Source organism: Hypanus sabinus, unplaced genomic scaffold, assembly GCF_030144855.1.
Source record: "Hypanus sabinus isolate sHypSab1 unplaced genomic scaffold, sHypSab1.hap1 scaffold_423, whole genome shotgun sequence".
NCBI lineage: Eukaryota > Metazoa > Chordata > Chondrichthyes > Myliobatiformes > Dasyatidae > Hypanus > Hypanus sabinus.
The window spans coordinates 68,082-93,824 of NW_026781302.1; the positions used below are offsets into that span (position 1 = coordinate 68,082).

At 42.1% G+C, this 25,743-nt stretch overlaps 1 protein-coding gene across 1 annotated transcript; it reads left to right on the plus strand.

Moving 5' to 3' along the window:
• The first annotated feature begins 12,336 nt into the window (after positions 1-12,336).
• LOC132388846 (zinc finger protein 235-like) lies at positions 12,337-20,102 on the plus strand. Its single transcript, XM_059961268.1, has one exon. The coding sequence runs from the start codon at positions 12,630-12,632 to the stop codon at positions 13,764-13,766; it is 1,137 nt and encodes a 378-aa protein (XP_059817251.1). The 5' UTR covers positions 12,337-12,629; the 3' UTR covers positions 13,767-20,102.
• Positions 20,103-25,743: the final 5,641 nt, after the last annotated feature.

Below are 25,743 nucleotides of genomic sequence, written 5' to 3' on the forward strand. Positions count from 1 at the left end.
ACAAATTCCACATATCAGACATCTTTTAGCCAAAAAAAAAATTATCTCAGTTTTAAAGGGAAGCATCTTTATTTTGAGACTGTGCTGTCAGATCACAGACTCTCTGTCTAATGGAAACATCCTCTCCATGTCCACTGTATCCAGACTTTTTAGCATTCGGTAGGTTTACTTAACCATACATCCCTCAACCACTGAGACGGTTTAGAAACGAACCAGCAGCAATAGAGTTCACACTGGAGTCTGGTTTTGATGGTTAAAACACTCTGTTTATTAGTATCTACTTCTAATATAGTAACTTAACGAAATAAAGGAAAGTTAACAATGTTAAGTGTAAATGTAATTCCCAGACTATCGAGCCTGAGGGAACAAAGCTTAGAGTCTTGAATGGTAAAGTAGGAAAATTCAGTAATCCACGGAATAAATGATGGGAGAGAGATATTTTTAATCCGGGATGAAACGTTGAGAAAAGGCCGTTACTTCAAAACAACCGCCGTCGAAGTTCTTATCCGCTGAATCCGTACACATACGAGTTATCAGCGAAAGTGACCTGTCACAGGAATACCGTCTTTCGGAGGACACCACACAACATACCCAGGCAAGGGTTAACACAATATATTCCAAACTCCACTCCTATGGATTATACGAAGTGACAGCCACAAACATCTCTCTCTCTCTCTCTCTCTCTCTCTACTGTCAGCGCCGTCAGCCTGTGTCTGACGTCATAGCCCCGCCTCCTCACAACGGCGCTCTTAAAGAAACAGTCACAGAACGACCGCAGGCTCGTAACAGCTGCAACACAACTTCCCGACTTTTGAACTCAATGCTTCAACTAATAAAGACAACCATGCAATTTGCCTTCTTAACCACCCGATCAATCTGTGCAGTCTCTTCCAGGGTGCGATGGACTTGGAGTCTGAGATCCCTCTGATCATCGACACTGTTCAGGGTTTTTCATTTAACAGTGTACAGTCGTATACATTCGACCTACCGAGCTGCCAAGATGATCATCACTAATCAAATCTCACTGAGATTTCTCAGGTCCTGTTGAATTTATTGCCAAGTGCACAAGTACGGGAAGGTACAAGTACAGAGAAACACTGACTTGAGGCAGCATCACGGGCAATTACGTTCAGATAACACACGAAACACAAATTATAGCCATATAACAATTACAGCACAGAAACAGACCATCTCGGCCCTTCTAGTCCATGCCGAACGTTTACTCTCACCTAATTCCCCAGACCTGCACTCAGCCCATAACCCTCCATTCCTTTCCTGTCCATATATGATTCTGTGTCAGTAACAATCTATAAATATGTTTATGTCATTAACAATATATAAAATGCATTGTGTCATGAATAATATTAAAATGTGCTTTTCGTGTCAATAACAGGCTTGGAAATGTTGAATGTGCTCCCTGTCTCCATTCCTCCTGTAATTCACAACCAGCGCCATTGTTTTTGTCACAATGATGTAGAAGTTGTTTTCTTGACACCACTGTGTCGGGGTGATGACTTCTTCTCTGTAGGCTGCCTCGTTATTATTTGAGATTAGGCCAGTCAGTGTAGTGTCGTCAGCAAATTTAATTAGCAGATTGGAGCTGTGGGTGGCAACACAAGTCATGGGTGCACAGAAAGTAAATGCCAGGGCCAAAGAGACAACCCTGTGAGGTATGTGTGCTGAGGGTCAGCGAGACAGAGGAGATGGAGCCCACTCTTACCACCTGCTGGCGATCTGACAGGAAGTCCAGGATCCAGCTACACAAGGCAGGGTGAAGGCCGAGGTCTCTGAGCTTCTTGTCGATACTTCACGCCTTCGTATGGGTACTGCTCTGCCCATGACTGCAAGGAACTGCAGAGAACTTTGGAGAGCAGAGAACATCAGAGAAACAAGCCTCCACTCCATGTACTCTCCCTACACTTCCCCTGCCTCGGAAAAGCAGTCCATGTACACAAAAACCTCATAACCTGGACATTCTTGCTGCAAACCCGCTCTCCCATCGGGGAAGAGATACAAAAGCCTTAAAGCGGGTAACACCCGGCTCAAGGACGGCTTCCTGTCTGTGTTTATAAACCAAATGAATGATAAAATGGACTCGGCCTCACAATGTATCTCGACGTGACCCTGCACCATATGTATATCTGCACTGCACTTTCTCTGCAGCTATAATGCTTTGTTACAGTGATTGTTTTATCATTTTCATTTTTCATTTTTAGAATCGTTCTTATTGGTACATAATCTTCTACAGCTATAAAATGAGACAAAACCTATAGATTAATATGTATACAATTAATAAAGCTGAAAAAACTGATCGTAAAATATAAAAAAGGAAAAAAAAAGGAAAAGAAGAACCCCATCTAATTAGGAAAAAAAACCCACTAACTACAACAAAAGGGGAAAAACCATTAGGAACCAACAACCCGGAAGAAAACCATATAGCATAATACAAATTAAATGAAAATATTTGGCAAAAGAACCCCATCTTCTTTCAAAATTGAATCGAGGATCAAAAAGTTCTACTTCCATTTTGTTTTCCAAACTAAGTCATAACATCACTTGAGATGAACAATCAGTTAATGTAGGGGAAGAAATATCATTCCATTTTAAGAAAATAACCCTTCTTGTCAGTAGTGTAACAAAAGCAATTACAGGTTGATCTGAAGATGAAATACCCTGAATATGATGTGGAACTATTCCAAATAGAACAGTCAATCTATTAGGTTGTAAATTAATTTTCAGAGCTTTAGGAATTGCAGAAAATAAAGATTTCCAAAACGATTTTAATGAAAAAAATGAACAGAACGTATGTGACAAAGTAGCTACTTCAGTTTTACATCTAACACAGCATTTGTCTATACTAGGAAATATTCTAGATAGTCTCTCCTTTGTTAAATAATAACGGTGAACGACTTTAAATTGAAATAAACAATGGTTGGCACATACAGAAGAAGAATTTACGTTTTTTCGAAACTCGAAGCCAAACTTCATTAACAAAGGTCATATTACGTTTTCTCTCCCAATCTTGTTTAATCTTTAGTGATAGGTTCTTTTTGTGTAACAAAAATAAATTATAAATTCTGCTAATGGAAACTTACACTACGTGATTCAATTTCAAAATGGTTTCCAACAAATCAGATTCTTGTAAATATGGAATCTTAGGTAAACATTGTTGTAAAAAATATTTCACCTGAACATATTGCAAAAAATGTGTATGAGCCAGAGAAAATTTGTTAATTAACTCTTCAAAGGTCATCAATCGACCATTACAAAATAAATCTGTAAAAGAATTTTCTCCATAGGAGAAAAATAGAGTCAGTTGTTGAAGGTTTAAATGAAAAGTTTCGATGAAAAAAAACTAGACAACTTAAATTGTTTAAAATTTTAAAAATTTACGAATCTGTACCCAAATCCGTCGGGATTGTTTAATAACCGGGTAAAGATTTAAATTTGGAATTTTAGAGAGCTGTTAAGGTAATGGAGCTCCTAAAATTGAATTTAAATAAAATTGTTTAACAGCTTTTAATTCCAAATCAACCCATAATGATTTTTGGTTCTTATCAAGCCAATATAACCAAAAACATAATTGTCTAATTTTCACCACCCAATAATACAGTCTTAAATTAGGAAGTGCAAGTTCACCATCTTTTTTGGATTTTTCTAAGTGATACTTATTAAATCTTATTGTTCCAAATAAAGGAAGAAATAAGAGAGTCAATTTAATTAAAAACGTTTTATTTAAAAAGATAGGTATATTTTGGAAAATATATAAAAATCTATGTAAAATCATCATTTTCACAGGACGAACATGACCTATTTAATGTACTATTGAAATATATCGATCGGTGTGGATGGTACGTCAGGCAAGATTCTCAATGTAGCTCAGTACATGATGATAATAAACAAATTCCCCATTTTAATTACGTGGAAATATTAGACAGACTGAGCTTCTGCTCTGGAACCTCAGAAAGAAACTGAACTGCTGTCATTTCTGTAGAAAGCAAATATATGGAAAATGCTTCAATCTCACATTACGATCTGCGGTAACTGGGATCAGGTGACCGGTGATGGGTCTCCCATATCAATATCAGAATCAGGTTTAATAGCACCGGCATATGTCATGAAATTCGTTGTCTCTGCGGCAGCAGTAGAACCTAATTCATAAGAACAGGTTTTCACAAATGTGATTTAAAATAAGAATATAAATATTACATTGTTAAATTATATAAATAGGACAAAAAATTTTAAAAAATTAAGAAATGTAATAAGCTATTTTAATTGTGTGGAACGATTTGACTGACCGGGTTGTTGCTTTGGAAGTAGTGGAGTGAAGCTTAACTGAACTGTACACATTTATGAGAAACTCAGATAAATAGAACAGGCTAAATTCTCACATAAACGGGTCAGACACCCAGAAACATCGGCAGCACTTCAGCAGATAAAAACAGTGGAATGAAACATGCTGAAAATATTGCAGAAAAAAAAATATACTGTCCACCCACAATGAGAGGACGTGACAGATGCGGATCTCACTGACTTGTCTGAACGGGGAAAGATGAAGCTACACGTACACGTAGAGCAGTGACCCGCAGATGCAACAGATCTGCAGAAAAACGTGAACAGGAGACGGGATCACGTGACGGTGGAGGGTCTCCCACCCCAGGCAGTGACTCCAGTTACCCACCACTCTGTGGAAACAAAAAAAACTTGCCGCTCACAACTGCTTCCAACTTAAGTGTGTTAGACATTTCAACTCCCAGGAAAATATATCGTCTGTCCACTCTATCTATTCCTCTCGTAATCTTATAAACGTCCATCCAGTCTCACCCCAGCCTGCGCCGCTCTGGAGAAAACAACACAAGTTTGTCCAGCCTCTCGTTATAGCTCATGCCCTCTAATCCAGGCAGGGTCCTGGTAAACCTCTTCTGCGCCCCCTCCAATGCCCCGACATCCTTCCGAGAATGGGGCCGACCAGAAATGTATGAAACACTCCAGATGTGGTCTAACTAGTTTTATAAAACTGTGTTACGAACTGAGTCGTTTTAGAAACGAACCAGCAGCAACAGAGTTCACACTGGAGTCTGGTTTTGATGTCAGAACTACTCTTAGTATCTACTTATAACATAGTAAGTTAACGAAATAAAGGAAAGTATTATGTGTATATATGTGTAAATATAACCCCCAGATTATCGAGCCTGAGGGAACAAAGCTTGGAGTCTTGAGATGGTAAAGTAGGAAAGTTCAGTAATCCACGGATTAAATGATGGGAGAGAGATATTTGTAATCCAGGGTGAAACGTAGAGAAAATGCCGTTACTTCAAAATAACTCCGTCGAAGTTCTTATCCGCTGAATCCGTCCACATTCGAGTTATCAGCGAAAGTGACCTGTCACAGGAATACCGTCTTCCAGGGGTTACCACACAACACACCCAGGCAAGGGTTAACACAAGATATTCCACAATCCACTCCTATGGATTATACGAAGTGACAGCCACACACGTTCGTTGTGGTTCCGTGTACCGATGATCAACCCACTCTTGTGGGCATAGGAGAGTTCCAAGCCTCAGCTGCGACTAACTGAAGCGATCAGCTTTTCCAGTCTCTCTCTCTCTCTCTCTCTCTCTCTCTCTCTCTCTCTCTCTCTCTCTCTCTCTCTCTCTCTCTCTCTCTCTCTCTCTCGCTCTCTCTCTCTCTCTCTCTCTCTCTCTCTTTAGACTGGCCGACTGCCTGTCTGCAGATCGTTCTCTCTCTCTCTCTCTGATGGTTCAGTCCTCAGTCAGCGCTGTCAGCCTGTGATTGACGTCATAGCCCCGCCTCCTCACGCCGGCGCTCTTAAAGAAATAGTCACAGTACGACCGCAGGCTCGTAACAGCTGCAACACAACTTCCCGACTTCAACTAATAAAGACAACCATGTCATTTCCCTTCTTAACCACCCGATCAATCTGTGCAGTCTCTTTCAGGGAGCGATGAACTTGGTGTCTAAGATCCCGCTGATCATCGACACTGTTCAGGGTTTTGCATTTAACAGTGTACTGTCCCATACATTCGACCTACCGAGCTGCCAAGATGATCATCACTAATCAAATCTCACTGAGATTTCTCAGGTCCTGTTGAATTGAAAGTACAGGGTCAGAGAAACACTGACTTGTGGCAGCATCACAGGCAAGTACATTCAGATAACACGCGGAACACAAATTATACGATTCTCTGTCAGTAACAATCTATAAATATGTTTTATGTCATTAACAATATATAAAATACATTGTGCCATGATCAATATTAAAATGTGCATTTTGTGTCAATAACAGACTTGGAAATGTTGAATTTGTTCCCTGTCTCCATTCCTCCTGTAATCCACAACCAGCTCCTGTGTTTTTGTCACAATGAGGGAGAGGTTGTTTTCTTGACACCACTGTGTCGGGGTGATGACTTCTTCTCTGTCGGCTGCCTCGTTATTATTTCGGATTCGGTCGATCAATGTAGTGCCGTCAGCAAATCTACTTAGCAGATTGGGACCCGCCACTGCAGCCCCACAGTGCACTATGTACTGATTGCAAAGCTACGAAATTGCATGTGAATAGCCTCCCCTCCTTTTTCCCTGCTTTTTTCAAATTTTGTGTCATTTTCACTAATTTCAAAGGACTGTGCCTCAGACAGCCGGGTTGTTGCAATGCGCCTCTAAAGCCTGACAGCAGACTGGCGAGTGAATCTTCGATGGAGCAGAGTCAGAAACCAAAGAGTTGCCAGCCTGAGTCAGGGCTTTGGGGCTCTGGAAAGAGATGGGGTCTGGAGGTTCCGAGCAGGAGGAGGAAGAGGAACCAGACCAGCGGGATGTGGCTATGAATGAAAGATGAGAAACATTTGGAAACTGGTTAATTTAAAAACAAAATGGTTAATTTCTACAAAACATTGCAGGTAATCATCAGATCAGGCAGCAAATGTGGAGAGGAATAAATGGGCAGCATTTAATCCGAGTCCCTTCAGCATGTCTAGACTGTGTACTCCTCTGCTTAGTTGCTGCCTGAACTGCAGAGCTCTTTCAGCATTTTGTGTGTGTGCGTCTCTGTATTTCCAGCAACTGCAGAATCTCTTTTGTTTCACATCTGCATTTGTAAGAGTATTGTACTTTGGCATTAGGTACACGAAGTGCCTGTTGATCTTGAGTATGTCGTTTATGGGAGCCACTTTCTGCGTTAAGAAAGCTGCTGAGTTTTCCACACACAAAAACTGAGATATGGACGTGGAACCGAAGCTTGCATAAATTTTGAATGGCACCATGATTACCCATAAAGCCGCGCGTTTAAAATTTCGCTGTCGTCTGCAGCACCGATCAAATGCGCAGGCGCAGGGTTGCTGCCGTCTCCGATAACTACGCATGCGCGCAAATACAAAATGTCTGGAGGATCGAGAAGGTAAGGACTTTTTCGACTTTAATTGAGTGACAATTGCTGTGAGAACCGGAGACTGAGACCCGCAAACTCGGCACAGGCCAGGTCTTTTTCCTCTCTCTCAGCCCCACGATCCGTACACGGGCCCCGGGGAGCTTCCGGCTAATCAGGGAATGGGAGCAGATAGATCTCACAGACAGAGCTGAGCTCCAGCTATCTGAATGCAAGGATTAGGAATTCGGAAAAAAAGAACAAAATCTTTCTATCAGCTGTTGAGAAAATCACCTTTGTTCTGCCTCCAACCGCAACAAGAGAAAACCTGCAGCTGCTGTAAATCCGGAGGAATTTCACACAAAATGCCGGAGGAACTCAGCATTAGTACTCTTTCCCATAGATGCTGCCCGGCCTGCTGAGTTCCTCCAGCATTTTGTGTGTGTTGCTTGTTCTGGAGTTTTCTACACGTGAGGATATGTTTTAACCTATTCTGTCTGGGTACACAATGATATCAAACAACTTTAACTTTGCCCTTGTCAACAAGTAGCTTTCACATCACAAATGTGCCAGACTCTAATGAGACAGACGACTGCCCTTCCCTTCATATCCATTGGCATTTTCATCACCAAGTTCATCACTTGAGGGAGGGTTCAGGGGTAATATTTATGTACAATACAGAAGGCTGTGTGTATTGTGGTGATGCAAAAGTTGCTGGATAATTTGCAAGTGGGTGGAAGGGGAGTGATATTTGGAAGTCCAACTTTTTAGAGCATCATTTAGCAAGAGACTTGCATACAGTGACATGCAAAAATTTGGGCAGCTTTCTATTCCTGTGAATAGCTAAGCGAGTAAAACAATGACCTGATTTCCAAAAGGCAGAAAGTTAAAGATGACACATTCTTTAATTAAGCAAGGTTACTCTTTTGTATCCATCATTTACAGTTTCAAAATAATAAAACAGGAAAAGGGCCTGAAGCAAAAGTTTGGGTTCCCTGAATGGTCAGTACTTAGTAGCAACCCCTTTGGCAAGTATCACAGTTTCTAAATGCTTTCTGTAGCAAGCTAAGAGTCTTTCAATTCTTGTTTGGGGATTTTTGCCCATTCTTCCTTGCAAAATACTTCTAGTTCTATGAGATCCTTGGGCCGTCTTGCAGGCACTGCTCTTTTGAGGTCTATCCACAGATTTTTATGTTGTATAGCTCAGGGGACTGTGAGGTCCATGGCAAAACGTTCAGCTTGCGCTTCCTGAGGTAGTCCATTGTGGATTTTGAGGTGCATTTAGGATCTTTATCCTGTTGTAGAAGCCATCCTCTTTTAATCTTCAGCTTTTTTACAGATGGTGTGATGTTTGCTTCCAGAATTTGCTGGTATTGAATGGAATTCATTCTCCCCTCTACCAGTAGAATGTTCCCCATGCCAATGGCTGCAACACAAGCCCAAAGCATGATCAATCCACTCCCGTGCTTAACAGTTGGAGAGGTGTTCTTTTCATGAAATTCTGCACCATTTTTTCTCCAAACATACCGTTGCTCATTGCAGCCAAACAGTTCTTTTTAAACTTCATCAGTCCAGAGGACTTGTTTCCAAAATGCATAAGGCTTGTTTAGATGTTCCTTTGCAAATATCTGATGCTGAATTTTGTTGTGATGGCACAGGAAAGGTTTTCTTCTGATGTTTCTTCCATGAAAGTCATATTTGTGTAGGTGTCCCTGCACAGTAGAACAGTGCAGCACCACTCCAGAGTCTGCTAAATATTCCTGAAGATCTTTTTCAGTCAAACAGGGGTTTTGATTTCCCTTTCTAGTAATCCTACGAGCATTTCTCTTTGAAGGATTTCTTGGTCTTCTAGACCTCAATTTGACCTCCACCGTTCCTGTTAACTGCCATTTCTTAATTACATTACAAACCAAGGAAAGGGCTACATGAAAACTCTTTGCTGTCTTCTTATAGCCTTCTACTGCTTCGTGGGCATCATGAATTTTAATTTTCAGAGTGCTAGGCAGGAGCTTAGAGGAGCCCATGGCTCTAATTGTTGGGATGAGGTTTGTGGAGTCAGGGTATTTATAGAGCTTTGAAATTTGCAACATCTGGCTTTTCCTAATGAAGACTGTGAACAAGCCATAGCTCTAACAAGCTAATTAAGGTCTGAGACCTTGGTAAAAGTTATCTGAGAGCTCAAATCTCTTGGGGTTCCCTACCTTTTGCATGGTGCTCCTTTCCTTTTTTTCCCACTCTGAAATTGTAAAAACAATAATAATACAATAATAATCTTGCTTAAAATGTTGAAAAGAATGTTTCATCTTTAACTTTATGTCTTTTGGAGATCAGTTTATCTTCTCAGGACTTTATTCCTTGGAATGTCGAAGATTGAGGGGAGGTTTGATTGTGAAAGAGGGGCATAGATGTTGTAAATTCATTTTTCAATTTTTTTTATTGATTTCCAAATAAAGAATATACAAATCAGAAGAGGAGTTTAACAAGTAGATAATGTAAGAGACATATAAACAGCAATAGTAAAAACAAAAAGTATATAATATCAAAATCAAATAAGTAAAATATTTCGCTGTTATATATACAATGGTCAAAAAAAACTACAACTCCTCATAATAATCATAAAAAAAGATTGGAGATTTTATTGATAAGGGAAAAAACCCACAAACTAAAATGAAACAAAAACAAACAAAAATAAAGAAGAGAAAAAAAAAAGGAAAGAAAATGAAAGATTGGGCAGTCCAATTGAGGATAAAATTAAAGAAAACAGAAAGAGAGAACAAAAGCACATCCTTCCAGTCATCTCCGAACCTTCAGGGATAAGGAATTCCCCCAAATAGATAGATAGATAGACAGACAGACAAATATAAATTAAATCATGTGAAAATATGGAATAAAAGGTCGCCAGACTTGTTCAAAATTAAAGGATGTATCAAGTGTCTGGCTTCGAATTTTTCCAAGCTTAGACATGACATAAGGGAGGAGAGCCAATAGAAAACAGTAGGTGGGTTAGATTCTTTCCAATGCAGCAAAATAGCTCTCCTAGCCAGTAAAGTTGAAAAAGCTATCACATGTTAGGTGGAGGCAGACTCTTTGCTTGCTTCCTCTGGAATAATCCCAAAAATTGCTGTAAGTGGATTAGGTTGAACATCCATATCTATAACTTTAGATAATATTCCAAACACATCCCTCCAAAAATTATTTAAACTTACACATGACCAAAACATATGAGTTAAAGTAGCCATTTCTCTGTTACATCTGTTTCAAATAGGGCTTATATTCGGAAATATATGCGCCAATTTATCTTTGGACATATGTACTATCTTAAACTGAATTAAGATATGGCGTGAGCAGATAGATGAACTATTGACTAAATAATAAATCTTACTCCATTGATCATCTGAAAGTGAATGTTGAAGTTCTACTTCCCAGGTACGTTGAACCCTGTCATTAGGCGACATGCGACCATTCATTAACTGTTTATAAATGATAGTTATTAATCATTTTTGAAAAGGTTTAAACTGAAAAATAACATAAGCCAAATTTGAAGAGCAGGCCAACGGGTAATTCGGTAAAATAATCGTGTAAGAAATTCCTAACCTGTAAATACCTGAAAAAATTTGTATTAGAGATATCATATTTATCCATTTACTGTGAGAAAGACACTAAGCAGTCTTGTAAAAACAAATCTAAAAAAGTTTTAATTCCCTTAATTTTCCATATTTAAAAAGCCTTATCGAAAGTTGATGGTTTAAAAAAGAAACTAGATTAAATATTACTAGGAAGTAAAGAATCATTTAATTAAAAAAATCTACAAAACTGAAATCAAATTTTTAAAATATGTTTAACAATACGGTTTCGAGCTTGTCTACCTATTCTGGAGAATGAAAACTGAAGAGGAGCTCCTAATAGCGAAGCTGATGAAAACCCCTTACTGAATTCTCCTCCAAATGTAACCATGAAGGGCGATCTTGGTCATCGGTATCATAAATCCAAAAAGTAATATAACAAATATTAATTGCCCATTTATTCGACCTATCAATGACATCGACATAGATGACCATTTAGATAGAGCATGTTTGAGTATTTTCAACTAATTGAAGGTGTAAATTCAAGCTGTCTTTTACCGCTGATTGGTATGGGACTACAACCAGTGGCCATGGGTTAAGTGTGAAAGGTGAAATGTTAAGCGGAACATGAGGGGAAACTTCTTCACACAGATGGTCATCTGGGTGTGGAATGTACAGCCATCATGAGTGGGGCATGTGAGCTCAATTTCAATATTTAGGAGGTTTGTATAGGAACTTGGATGGTAGGGGTATGAGACTGGGCAATTTAAATAGTTTAGCACAAACTAGATGGCCCAAAGGGCCTGTTTCTGTGTTGTACTTTTCTACAATTACCTGAAATATTACAAAAATTCACTCTAAGATCTTTTAACAGCTGTGTGAACCAACCATTCATTTCGGCAGGAATTTTTTATATGGCTTTAAAATTGTGGCACTTTAAGTTAAGAATACATAAAAGAAGATCCCAGCTCAGCTGCACGTCAAGAAAGACTGTTTGTGTGAGACGGTTTCAGTTACTGTGGGGCCAGGCACCCATGCTGCTCAGCAGGAACAGGGAATAATACCAACGGAGAGGGTCAGACTGAGCCAGGTCACAGATTGGAGATGGCAGAAATGCCCCATTCTTATAGAGACAGGAAGAGCATCGGAGAGATTGATGGTCATTCCAGATACCAGCACTCTGCGCAGTCAGGAGATGATTTCTCTGTCCAACTTGAGTAGAACCTCACTGTAACAGTGTGATACCAATCAAACAAGTAATCTCATCTGTAATGTTGTCCTAAACCCATTGATGGATTTTGTAAATCTTTTTACAGGTAAAAAATGAGAAGGAATTTGTCTGCAGGCAGCTCAAACACGACACACCAGTTTTGTTGTCTCTGTCCTGATATTTAAGAAGTGGAGCAAGGGATTCAATCGACCATTCCTCATTTGACCAACCGTCATTTTACACAGGAGAAAGGCCGTTCACCTGTTCAGACAGTGGGAGTGGATTCACTCAGTTATCACAATTGAAGGTACATCAACAAGTTCACATTGGCCAAGGCCATTCATCTGTTCTGCGTGTGTGAGAAAGGATTCATTTGGTCTTCCCACCTGTGGACACACCAGTCAGTTCATACCACACTGGGCAGAGGCTGGTCATCTGTTGAACTTCTGGGAAAGGATTCACTCAGTTATCTGATCTAATGGCTCACCAGCCAGTTCACACTGGGGAGAAGCCATTCACCTGCTCAGTCTGTGAGAAGAGATTCACTCACTCTTCCACCCTATGGAAACATCAGCGAGTTCACACTGGGGAGAAGCCATTCACCTGCTCAGAATGTGGGAAGGGATTCACTGAGTCGTCCACTCTACTGGTACATCAGCGAGTTCACACTGGGGAGAGGCCATTCACCTGCTCAGTCTGTGAGAAGAGATTCACTCGGTTATCCCACCTCCAGAGTCATCAGCGAGTTCACACTGGGGAGAGGCCGTTCTCCTGCTCAGAATGTGGGAAGAGATTCACTGAGTTATCCAACCTACAGAGTCATCAGCGAGTTCACACTGGGGAGAAGCCATTCACCTGCTCAGAATGTGGGAAGAGATTCACTGAGTTATCCAACCTACAAAGTCATCAGCGAGTTCACACTGGGGAGAGGCCGTTCTCCTGCTCTGAATGTGGGAAAGGATTCTCTGAGTTATCCACCCTACAGAGACATCAGCAAGTTCACACTGGGGAGAAGCCATTCACCTGCTCAGTATGTGGGAAGAGATTCACTCAGTTATCCACCCTACAGAGTCACCAGCGAGTTCACACTGGGGAGAAACCGTTCCCCTGTTCAGTCTGTGGGAAGAGATTCACTCAGTCATCCACCCTACAGAGACACCAGCGAGTTCACACTGGGGAGAAGCCATTCACCTGCTCAGTCTGTGGGAAGAGATTCACTGATTCATCCACCCTACAGAGACACCAGCAAATTCACACTGGAGAGAAGCCGTTCACCTGCTCAGTCTGTGGGAAGGGATTCACTCAGTCATCCACCCTACAGAATCACCAGCGAGTTCACACTGGGGAGAGGCCGTTCACCTGCTCAGTCTGTAGGAAGAGATTCACTCATTTATCCAGCCTACAGAGACATCTGCAAATTCACACTGGGGAGAAGCCGTTCAGCTGCTCAGTCTGTGGGAAGGGGTTCATTTATTTATCCAGCCTACAGAGACATCAGCGTGTTCACACTGAGGAGAAGCCGTTTACCTGCTCAGAATGTGGGATAGCATTCACTCAGTCATCCCAACTACTGGCTCACCAGTCAGTTCACAATGGGGAGTGGCCATTGTTATGAATCCCTAGGTTTCGTTTGCTGTAGGCTATCATTTTAAGAGAAAGAGATTAAGGTGATTCAGTCTGATTTGCAGCTTGTTTAGTTTTAACCGAGGACACAGACACTCAGAGTCAGACAGAGATGAAAGAGGTAAAATGGAAGAATCGAAACCAGGGAACTAGTGGCCAAGGGTCACCGTTTGGAACTTTCCTATGCCCACAAGGGTGGATTAATCATCAATTCACCGTACATCGAATGTGTAGTTGTCACCTCATTTGATCCATAGGAGTGGATCTGATTTGGGGATCCTGTGAAGACTGCTGATGTGTTAACCCTTGCCTGGATGTGGTGTGGTAATTCACTTGAAGATGATACCCCTTGTGACAAGTCACTTTGGGTGATAATTAGTAAGTGAGATTTTGGAATGACGACAGATAAAATCTACAGCGACTGTTCTCTCATTTTCCCACCATGGAACCTGAGGAATTCGAGATAATTGCCTTCTCTTGACATTTACCCCAGATTACAAATATCTCTCTCATCACCTATTCTGTGGATGAACCGAACTTTCATAATTTACCATCTCAAGACTCTTAAGCCTTGATTCCCCCGAGCTCAATAGTTTGGGCAACACACAAAATGCCAGTGGAACACAGCAGGCTAGGCAGCATCTATAGAGAGAAGCACTGTCGATGTTTCAGGCCGAGTCCCTTCGTCAGGACTACCTGAAAGGAAAGATAGGAAGAGATTTGAAAGGAGGAGGGTGAGGGGGAAATGTGAAAGATAGAAGACCAGAGGGGGTGGGGTGAAGCTGAGAGCTGGAAAGGTGATTGGCAAAAGGGATACAAAACTGGAGAAGGGACAGCATCATGGGACGGGAGGCTTCGGGAGAAAGAAAGGGGGAGGGGAGCACCAGAGGGAGTTGGAGAACAGGCAGAGTGATGGTTAGAGAAAGAGGGAACAAAAAATCTAAATATATCACGGATGGGGTGAGAAGGTGAGGAGTGGTGTTAACGGAAGTTAGAAAAGTCAATGTTCATGCCATCAGGTTGGAGGCTACCCAGCCGGTAGATAGGGTGTTGTTCCTCCAAACTGAGTGTGGCTTCATCTTGACAGTAGAGGAGGCCATGGCCTATTCTGCTTTGATAGTTGATGAAGCAGCTGATTATGTCCTAGTGAAACAGTCTGTGCTCAAAGCTTACGATTTGGTCCCAGAATCATACAGGCAAAAATTTGGAAATTGAAGGAAATTTGTGAATCAGACTTATCTGGCATTTGCTTCTCAGAAGTCTGTGTGTTTTGACCACTGATGCACGTATAAAAATATAAGTGATGATTTTACCGATAGAAGGAGTTGGTTTTAATTGAAGAATTCGAAAGGTGCGTCCCTGATGACATAAAGAGATATTTAGATGAAAAGGATGCTGCCACTTTGCAGGAGTCTGCTAGATTAGCAGATGAGTTTGCTTTAACTCATAAGGTTAAGTTTACCCCGAATAAGAGCTTCCAAAAGAATAGCAGGGATCACCAGTGCAAACCAGAAATTAAAGTTTGGACTAGTGATAAGAGTAAGGATGAAGGGAAGCAGTTGAAGGAGAAATATTCTGGTCCTAATTGTTACTGTTGTAGGAAAGCTGCTTATGTGATGGATAATTGTTCTGTCCTGAAGAATAAAAAGGTAAAGGAGGCAGTCCCAAATGCCTGTGTTGAAGCTTCTATAAACCCAGAGGGTTCTGAACATTCTGTTGAGGCTCAGTTAAGGTCTGAGAGGTCTGACTGAGTTAAGAAGGGTTCGAACATTTTATGTCAGATGGGATTGTATTAGTAAATGAATTGGTACCAGTGAAAATTCTGAAAAGAGGATGCTGTCCAATTTACTGGGGCTTCTCAGTCACTCATTCTAGGAGGCTGTGGTGGCCAGTGCTATAATATTTGCTGTTGTGTACTGGGGCAGCAGGCTAGGGTAGCAGACACCAACAGAATCAACAAACTCATTCGTAAGGCCAGTGATGTTGTGGGGGTGGAACTGGACTCTCTGACGGTGGTGTCTGAAAAGAGGATGCTGTCCAAGTTGCATGCCATCTTGGACAATGACTCCCATCCACTGCATAATGTACTGGTTAGACACAGGAGTACATTCAGCCAGAGACTCATTCTACCGAGATGTAACACAGTGTCATAAGAAGTCATTCTTACCTGTGGCCATCAAACTTTACAACTCCTCCCTCGGAGTGTCAGACACCCTGAGCCAATAGGCTGGTCCTGGACTTATTTCCGCTTGCATAATTAACTTATTATTATTTAATTATTTATGGTTTTATATTGCTATATTTCTTCACTATTCTTGGTTGGTGTGGCTGTAACCAAACCCAATTTCCCTTGGGATCAATAAAGTATGTCTGTCTGTCTGTACGTTAGACAGCATTCTAAAGTTTGGCGATGAGACTGACACTGCTGAGGTAAATCTTATTAAAGGCATTCGCGGCGGCATAATTTCTGTGCCATTGCACAAGGCAACTTTACTGTCAGGGTTGGTTTCGGGACCTGTTCAGATCGGATTATGCTCCAGTTTACCGGTGGGAGATGTTACTTCGTTGTTAGGGAATGACCTGGCAGACGGTAAAGTTGTTCCTGCAGTGCTGTTGACAACTAAGTCAGCCACTGATGACCCACTGATGGATTTTAACATTTATCCTTCCTGCCCAGTAACTCGAAATATGGCTAAAAGTCTGCCGAAGCAGACGGTTCTGTACAGAATGATTCTGATACCCATGATAGCCAAAATCGGGATTCCGGTTATGATGACTTGTCAGGAACTTTTCTGCCTTCATTGTTTCAACAGTATTTAGGTAGTAGGTCTGATGAGAAAGATTTATCCCTGTCTAGGAAGGAGTTTATAGCAGAACAGATCTGAGATTGAAGCTTTAAAAGAAACAGCTCTCTCAAATGATGAGATTAAGAAAGGGCCAGTAGGGTATTATGTCAAGGATGGAGTGTTAATGAGGAAGTGGAGGCCACCTGCTATACCAGCGAGTGAGGAATGGGCAATTGTTCACCAAGTTGTAGTTCCTAAGGTTTATAGGACTGAAATGTTAACTTTGGCCCACACTATACCCTTACATCGACATTTTGGAGTGAATAAAACTAAACAGGATTATCAAAAAATGGCACTCGCCTAATTTGAGGACAGATGTTGTGACCTTTCGCGGAACCTGTCACACTTGTCAACTTGTGGGTAAACCTAATCAGGTCACCCCAGTGGCTCCACTGTAGTCTAAACCTGCATTCTGTGAATCCTCTTCAAAATTTATAGTGGATTGTGCTGGCCCTTTGCCAAAGACTAAAGCTGGCCATCAGTATCTGCTAACTATTATGTGTACTACATCCTGATTCCCAGAGGCAATACCTCTCAGAAATATTAAAGCTAAAACTGTGGCAAAGGCTGTTACCAAGTTTTTTACTTTATTTGGCTTGCCTAAAGATCAAGGAAGTGATTTTACATCTGGATTATTATAGCAGGTAGTTGATGAACTGGGAAATACATCATCTGCATACCATCCAGAATCACAAGGGGCTTTGGAAAGATTTCATTCTGCCCTCAAAACCATGATTAAGACATATTGTGATGAAAATGGAAAAGACTGGAATGAAGGAATACACTTGCTTTTGTATGCAGTAAGAGAGTCAGTACAGGAATCACTGGGCTTTACTCCATTTGAGCTTGTATTTGGTTGTAGAGTGAGGGGACCTTTGACCTTGTTAAAGGAACAGTGGATTGATGGGGATGTACATGTTAACTTGTTAGACTTAGAAGATCAAAGATAAACTACTCCACACCTGAGGTCTAGCGAGACAAAACTGAAAGATTTCTCAAAACAAAATGAAGTGTTTGTTTGATAGGAGGGCTTGCGAAAGAAAATACCAGTTGGGGGATAAGGTGCTTACCTTAGGTTGAAGAATGTTGACAAATCCACTTCAGGCGAATCTCAATGGACCGTATGAAATAGTCTCTCAAATTAATGATCTGAATTGTGTTATTAAAACACCCGACCAATGTAAACTAACACAGGTGGTACACATAAATATGATAAAGCCTTATTTTGACCAGCAGGCACCATCTGTGAGTGTTGTTGTCAAAACATATGAATCTGGCAAACCTGCAAATGAAACAATTGACTCATCTGAGAATTTTCACAAGCCAAACATGGTCCCAGTTAGGCTAATAAACTCGGTTGTTCTGGAAAACAGTGATAACAAGTTGGGTCATCTGCAGCCAAAGCAAGAACAATAGCTGAAGGAATTAATTCTGGAGTTTAAAGATGTATTTCCCATTGTTCCCAAGCAACCCAAGGTCGCAGTACATGACGTAGATAAAGGTCAAGCCAAACCGCTTAAACAACACCCATATTGCATGAATGCAGAAAAGTGTAAATTGCCTGAGCATGGAATTGAATATATACTGGAAAATGGTATTATTAGTCCTTTAGCAGCAGATTGCTCACCCTGTGTTATTGTGCCCAAACCTGATGGTAGTGTTAGATTTTGCACTGATTATAGGAAGGTAAATGCAGTAAAACAAACAGATGCCTATCCTGTCCCTAGGGTGGATGATTGCATCAATAAGGTTGGAAAAGCTGAATTTCTTACAAAGATTGATCTGTTGAAAGGGTATTGGTGTGTTCCATTGACGGACAGAGGTAGAGAAATTTCTGCATTTGTGACACCATCTGGTTTGTGTGAATACAATGTTTTACCTTTTGGAAGGAAAAATGCTCCAGGAACATTCCAGAGAATGAATGATCCTTTTGGAAGGAAAAATGCTCCAGGAACATTCCAGAGAATGTTTGATTCTGTAATTCCAGGGTTAGAACACACAGATGCCTATATTGATGACTTAGTCACAGGGAGTGACACTTGGGAAGAGCATATCTGTGCAGTGGAGAAGCTGTTTGACAGGCTTTCCCAGGCCAGCCTTACAGTTAACTTGGCTAAGAGTGAATATGGCCATGCCACTGTGACCTGTCTTGGCTATGTTGTAGGTCAAGGCAAGTTGGCTCCTGTTCAGGCAAAACTCCAGGCAATTTCACAAGTTCCTATTCTGACTGCTAAGAAGGCTGTTAGAAGGGTTCTGGGAATGGATGGATATTATCGTATGAACTTTGCTGCTATCGCTCTTTCTCTGACCAATCTCCTGAAGAAGGGTGAACAGTTTGTTTGGACCGAGCCTCGTCAGGAGGCATTTGATCGATTTTAAGTTATTATGTGAGAATAGGCCAATCAATGTAGTGCTGTCGGTAAATTTAAATAGCAGATTGGAGCTGTGGGTGGCAATACAAGTCATGGGTGCACAGAGAGTAAAGGAGAGGGACAACCCTGTGGGGTATGTGTGCTGAGGGTCAGAGAGACAGAGGAGATGGAGCCTACTCTTACCACCTGCTGGTAATCTGACAGGAAGACGAGGATCCAGCTACACAAGGCAGGGTGAAAGCCGAGGTCTCTGAGCTTCTTGTCTATACTTCACGCCTTTGTATGGCTACTGCTCTGCCCATGACTGCAAGGAACTGCAGAGAGCTTTGGAGAGCAGAGAACATCAGAGAAACAAGCCTCCCCTCCATGGACTCTTCCTACACTTACCCTCCCTCTGAAAAGCAGGCCATGTACTCAAAGAACCTCATAACCTGGACATTCTTGCTGCAAACCCGCTCCCCCATCGGGGAAGAGATACAAAAGCCTTAAAGCGGGTAACACCCGGCTCAAGGACGGCTTCCTATCTGCAGTTATAAGCCAAATGAATGATAAAATGGACTCGACCTCACAATGTAACTCGACGTGCCCCTGCACCATATGTCTATCTGCACTGCACTTACTCTGCAGCCACAATGCTTTGTTACAGTTATTGTTTTGTCGTATATCAGCTCAATGTACTGTTGTAATGTATCGATCTGTGTGGATGGTACGTCAGGCAAGATTTTCATTGTAGCTCAGTACATGATGATAATAAACAAATTCCCCATTTTAATTGTGTGGAAATATAAGACAGACTGAGCTTCTGCTCTGGAACCTCAGAAGGAAACTGAACTGTTGTCATTTCTGAGGAATGCAAATAAATAGAAAACGCTTCAATCTCTCATTACAATCTGTGGTAACTGGGAGCAGGTGACTGGTGGTGGGTCTCCCATATCAATATCCGAATCAGGTTTAATAGCACCGGCATATGTCATGAAATTCGTTCAGCCCTGGAACCTGATTTTTAACCATAGATTTGAACAATTGTGATTTAATATAAGAATATAAATATCACATAGTTAAATTATATAAATAGTACAAAATGAAAAAAAGATGTAATAAACTATTATAATTGTGTCCACTATTTGACTCACTAGGTTGTTGTTTTGGAAGTAGTGGAGTGAAGCTTAACTAAACTCTAGACATTCATGAGAAGCTCAGAGAAATAGAAAAGTCTAAGTTCTCACATGAGTGGGTCAGACACCCAGAAACATCGGCAGCACTTCAGTAGGTAAAAACAGTGGAATGAAACATGGTGAAAATATTGTAGAAAAAAACATATTGTCCACCACAACGAGAGGACGTGACAGATCCGGATCTCACTGCCTTGTCTTAACGGGGAAAGATGAAGCTACCCGTACACGCAGAGCAGTGACCCGCAGATGCTGCAGATCTGCGGAAAAACGTGAACAGGAAATGGGATCACGTGACCAGTTTGGTCTCCCACCCCAGACAGATGTCCAGTTACCCACTACTCTGTGGAAAAAGCGAACTTGCCGCTCACATCTCCTCTCACCTTAACTGTATTAGACATTTCAACCCCCAGGAAAAATATATCATCTGTCCACTCTATCTATTCCTCCCGTAATCTTATAAACGGCCATGAAGTCTCACCCCAGCCTGCGCCACTCTGCAGAAAACAACACAAGTTTGTCCAGCCTCTCGTTATAGCTCATGCCCTCTAATACAGGCAGTATTCTGGTAAACCTCTTCTGCACCCTGTCAAAAGCCCCAACATCCTTCCGAGAATGGGGGCGACCAGAACTGTACGAAACACTCCAGATGTGGTCTAACTAGTTTTATAAAACTGTGTTACGAACTGTAACGTTTTAGAAACGTACCCGCAGCAATAGAGTTCACACTGGAGTCTGGTTTTGATGTTAAAAACACTCTCTTTATTAGCGTCTACTTATAATATAGTAACTTAATGAAATAAAGGAAAGTGAACAGTGTTAAGTGTATATATGTGTAAATATAACTCCCTAACTATCCAGACTGAGGGAACAAAGCTCAGAGTTGAGATGCTAAAGTAGGAAAATTCAGTAATCCACGGAAAAAAATTATGAGAGAGAGATATTTGTAATCCAGGGTGAAAAGGACGTTACTTCAAATTAACCATCGACGAAGTTCTTATCCGTCGAATCCGTCCACATACGAGTTATCAGCGAAAGTGACCTGTCACAGGAATACCGTCTTCCTGGGGTTACCACACAACAGACCCAGGCAAGGGTTAACACAAGATATTCCACAATCCACTCCTATGGATTATACGAAGTGACAGCCACACACATTCGTTGTGGTTCCGTGTACCGATGATCAACCCACTCTTGTGGGCATAGGAGAGTTCCAAGCCTCAGCTGCGACTAACTGAAGCTATCAGCTTTTCCAGTCTCTCTCTCTCTCTCTCTTTAGACTGGCCGACTGCCTGTCTGCAGATCGCTCTCTCTCTCTCTCTCTCTGATGGTTCAGTCCACAGTCAGCGCTGTCAGCCTGTGTCTGACGTCATAGTTCCGCCTCCTCACGCCGGCGATCTTAAAGAAACAGTCACAGTACGACCGCAGGCTCGTAACAGCCGCAACACAACTTCCCGACTTTTGAACTCAGTGCTTCAACTATTAAAGACAACCACGCCATTTGCCTTCTTAACCACCCGATCAATCTGTGCAGTTTCTTTCAGGGAGCGATGAACTTGGAGTCTAAGATCCCTCTGACCATCAACACTGTTCAGGGTTTTGCACTTAACAGTGTAATGTCTCATACATTCGACCAACCGAGCTGCCAAGATGATCATCACTGTCAGAAACACACTGAGTCTCAGCAATTTGCAGAACGGTAAACTTTATTTTTCGAGTCTGCAGAGTCGGACCCAACCAGCTCCTGCTAGATTGAGTCCCGAATTACACTTTGCACAGTTTTTTATACCCTACTTGTTTACGACTTTGTGAGTTGCACCCATGTGAGGTGCAGACATTCTTCCTTAATCTCATTACAAAATTACAAATGTGATTACCCTTTGGCCCACTTATCAGCCTCAGCGCATTAACACCGTTATTGTTCAACCGTTAAGCATGTCTTCCCGTTACCCGTATCGCTTCTTTAATCAGCAAGCTATTGTTTCATCCTGATTTTGCAAATTGGTTTATACGTTGCCCTGCAAGTTGCTTTGCACGCTCTTTCTGTGTCAGCACATTCTAAATGGACTCCTTAAGTACCGTCTTTAATTTAATCATTTCTCTCAATCACTAATCAAATCTCACTGAGATTTCTCAGGTCCTGTTGAATTTATTGCCAAGTGCACAAGTACGGGAAGATACAGGTACAGAGAAACACTGACTTGTGGCGGCATCACAGGCAAGTACATTCAGATAACACACGGAACACAAATTATATGATTCTCTGTCAGTAACAATCTGTAAATATGTTTTATGTCATTAACGGTATGAAAAATACATTGTGTCATGATCAATATTAAAATGTGCATTTTGTGTCAATAACAGACTTAGAAATGTTGAATGTGCTCACTGTCTTCATTCCTCCTGTAATCCACAATCAGCTCCTGTGTTTTTGTCACAATGAGGGAGAGATTGTTTTCTTGACACCACTGTGTCGGGGTGATGACTTCTTCTCTGTCGGCTGCCTCGTTATTATCTGGGATTCGGCCAATCAATGTACCGTGGTCAGCAAATCTAATTAGCAGATTGGGACCCGCCACTGCAGCCCCACAGTGCACTATGTACTGATTGCAAAGCTACGAAATTGCATGTGAATAGCCTCCCCTCCCCCAACTCCACTCTTTCTGCCTCACCAGCAGACTGGGACATCTCACATCTCGCTGCCTCCGCCAGGACATTAAACTGTGAACAACTGTGGTCAGGGACTGATCTCTGTGCTACTCCAAACGCTACCTCCTTCCAGTCTGAAAACGACCCACTTATCCAGACACACACTACCGACAGTTTATCGATCTCCAACGAAAAAGCCTAATCACCTACTCCCGATGTTCAATACCATTGCTGACTCTGAGTTTACCACCGTCAAATGCCGGGAGGGACATAATAATCAGAAAGTCTCTAGTCACAGCCGTGTGAATAAAATGTGATCTCAGTGGGTGTGTGGCGCATGCTCAGAATGCGAATGAGACAGACAGACTGAGCCAAGTCACAGACTGATGAAGGGGAGGAATGATCCATTTTGATACAGAGAGGGAAGCAGAGAGTTTGATATTGTGCCTGATGCCGGAACTGTGGCCAGTTAGAAGATGAAGTCCTCCCCTCAAATTGTTTTGAGTTGCGACAGTGTTTTTCTCAGAAGGCACCATGGAGAATAAAATTATCTGAGTGGAAATGTTGTCCTTCACCCACTGACGTGGTTTGTAAACTTTTAACAGTTTAGAAAAGTCAAAGGATTTGTGCATGAGGATCACAACCACAACAGCACGTTAGTGCCGCTGTATCTGTCAGTTCACCAGCGCTTGAATGCCGCCGATCCTTGAATGTGGAGGCGGAGATGCTGGAGAAGACAGCGCCCCACTCGCTACAAGGAGAGCCCGAGCACGTGTCCATGTACGTGATGTGATTGGATAAATCGCCATGACGTTCAGAGCACTGTGACGTCATTCACTGGCTCCCATTTTGTAAGGGATTCAGTCGGCCATCGCAGATACACCAACAGCTTCGCTCTGGGAAGCGGCCGTTCACCTGCTCCGTGTGTGCGAAGAGACTCATTCAGTGAACACACCTTGTGATGCTCCGGTGAGTTCACAATAAATAGAGGCCACTTTTCTGTCCGGAGTGAGCAAAGAGTTTTACTCAATCATCCCAGCTGCTGCAACACCAGCAACTTCACATCAGGGAGGAAGTTCAAATTAGCTCCGTGTTAAATGTTTAACCATCACGGTGACTGAAGGCAGCTGCAGGTTCATGAGGGACTGTTACTGTCAGATTCTGCAGTTCTTGCGGCTGCTCAACGCACCCAGGACTGAACCCTGGTCACTGAGCATTGGAGGAGTCTGTTCTGCTGATGTTAGTCTTAATCTAGATTGGCTTTTAATATTGTGGATCTGTGAAAGATACATCAGTTCTGTATCAAATCCCGTGTGTCAGGTACTTACTGTCTCTACCACTCTCACATTGTACACTAGAGAGGCCACTCAGCCCATCTGGTCCCTGCCCAAGTTTCTGTTTCATATCAGTATATACCGTTTCCTTCTCACTCTCCCCGAGATTACAGGTTGCAACTAGTTACCACTCTGTGGGATAGGAGATTTCCCTTGAATTTCATAAAATCATAGAAATCTATAACACATTACCGATGCTTTGGCCCACAATATAGTGCCGACCATGTAACTTACTCTAGAAACTGTCTAGAATTACCCTGCCGCATAGCCACCTATTTTCCTAAGCTCCATGTACCTATCTAAGAGTCTAAAAGACCCTATTGTATCCGCCTCTACCACCGTCGCTGGCAGTGCATTCCACACACTCTGCTTAAAAGAAATTAGTTCTGACATCTCCTCTGTACCTACTTCTAAGCAGCTTAAACCTATTCCCCCTCGTGTTAGCCGTTTCAGCCCTGGCGAAAAGCCTCTGGCTATCCGCACGACCAATGCCTCTCATCATCTTATACACCTGCATGAATTCCCTGCATGATTTTCTCCGGGCTGAACAAGACGATGAGCTCACTGTGGTTGTGACGTTCTTCAGGGCTCCGGACGAAGTTGGTTAAACTCCTTCTTCTCCGCTCTTTTCAACGTTTTGGGTCATTTTCACCAATTTTAAAGGACTGTGCCTCAGACAGCACAATTGTTACGTACCAGCAGCAATAGATCACTAATGGAGTCTGGTTTCGATGTGAAAACCAGTAGCTTTATCTGTATCTACTCCAAATATAAAAGATTAAACGAAATAAACAGAAGTTAACAGTGTTAAGCGTATATATAGCTCCCAAACTATCAAGCTTGGGAAACAATGCTTAAAGTCTTAAGATGGTAAAGTGGAAAAGTTCAGTAATCCACGGAATAAGTGAGTGAGAGGAGAGATTTGTAAATCCACACGAACATGTAGAGAGAAGACAATTACAAAGAATTCCACACACATTCCACGCTGGGTAAACGAAATAACAGTCGCCGAAGATCTTATCCGTCGATTAGTTCCGAAATCCACTTAGAAATATCACCAGGTGACAGTCACAGGAATATCGTCTTCAAGTGGTTACCACAGAAACACCCCGATTCCAGGTAAGGGGCAACAGAAGTGATACCACGGGTACTCCAGCAAATCCACACATATGGATTATACGAAGTGACAGTCACACATCCGTTGTGCACTGCGTGCCGATGATCAACCCGATCTTCTGGGCGTGGAAGAGCTCCAACCTTAGAAGTGGCAAGCTGAATTTCTAACAGCTTTACAGCTTTTCTTTCTCTCTCTCTCTCTCTCTCTCTCTCTCTCTCTCTCTCTCTCTCGCTGCCGCAGTGTGTGACTGACGTCACAGCCCCGCCTCACTCAGGCACTTAAAGCGACATTCACAGTGAACGAAACTGCGGTGTCGCAACACAATGCCCCTCTAAATTGTGACAGCAGACTCGCGGGTGAAACTTCGATGGAGCAAAATCAGAAACCAAATTGTTGCCAGCCTGAGTCAGGGGCTCCAGAGAGAGAGATGGGGTCTCGAGTTTACGAGGAGGAGGAGGAATCAGACCAGCTGGATATGG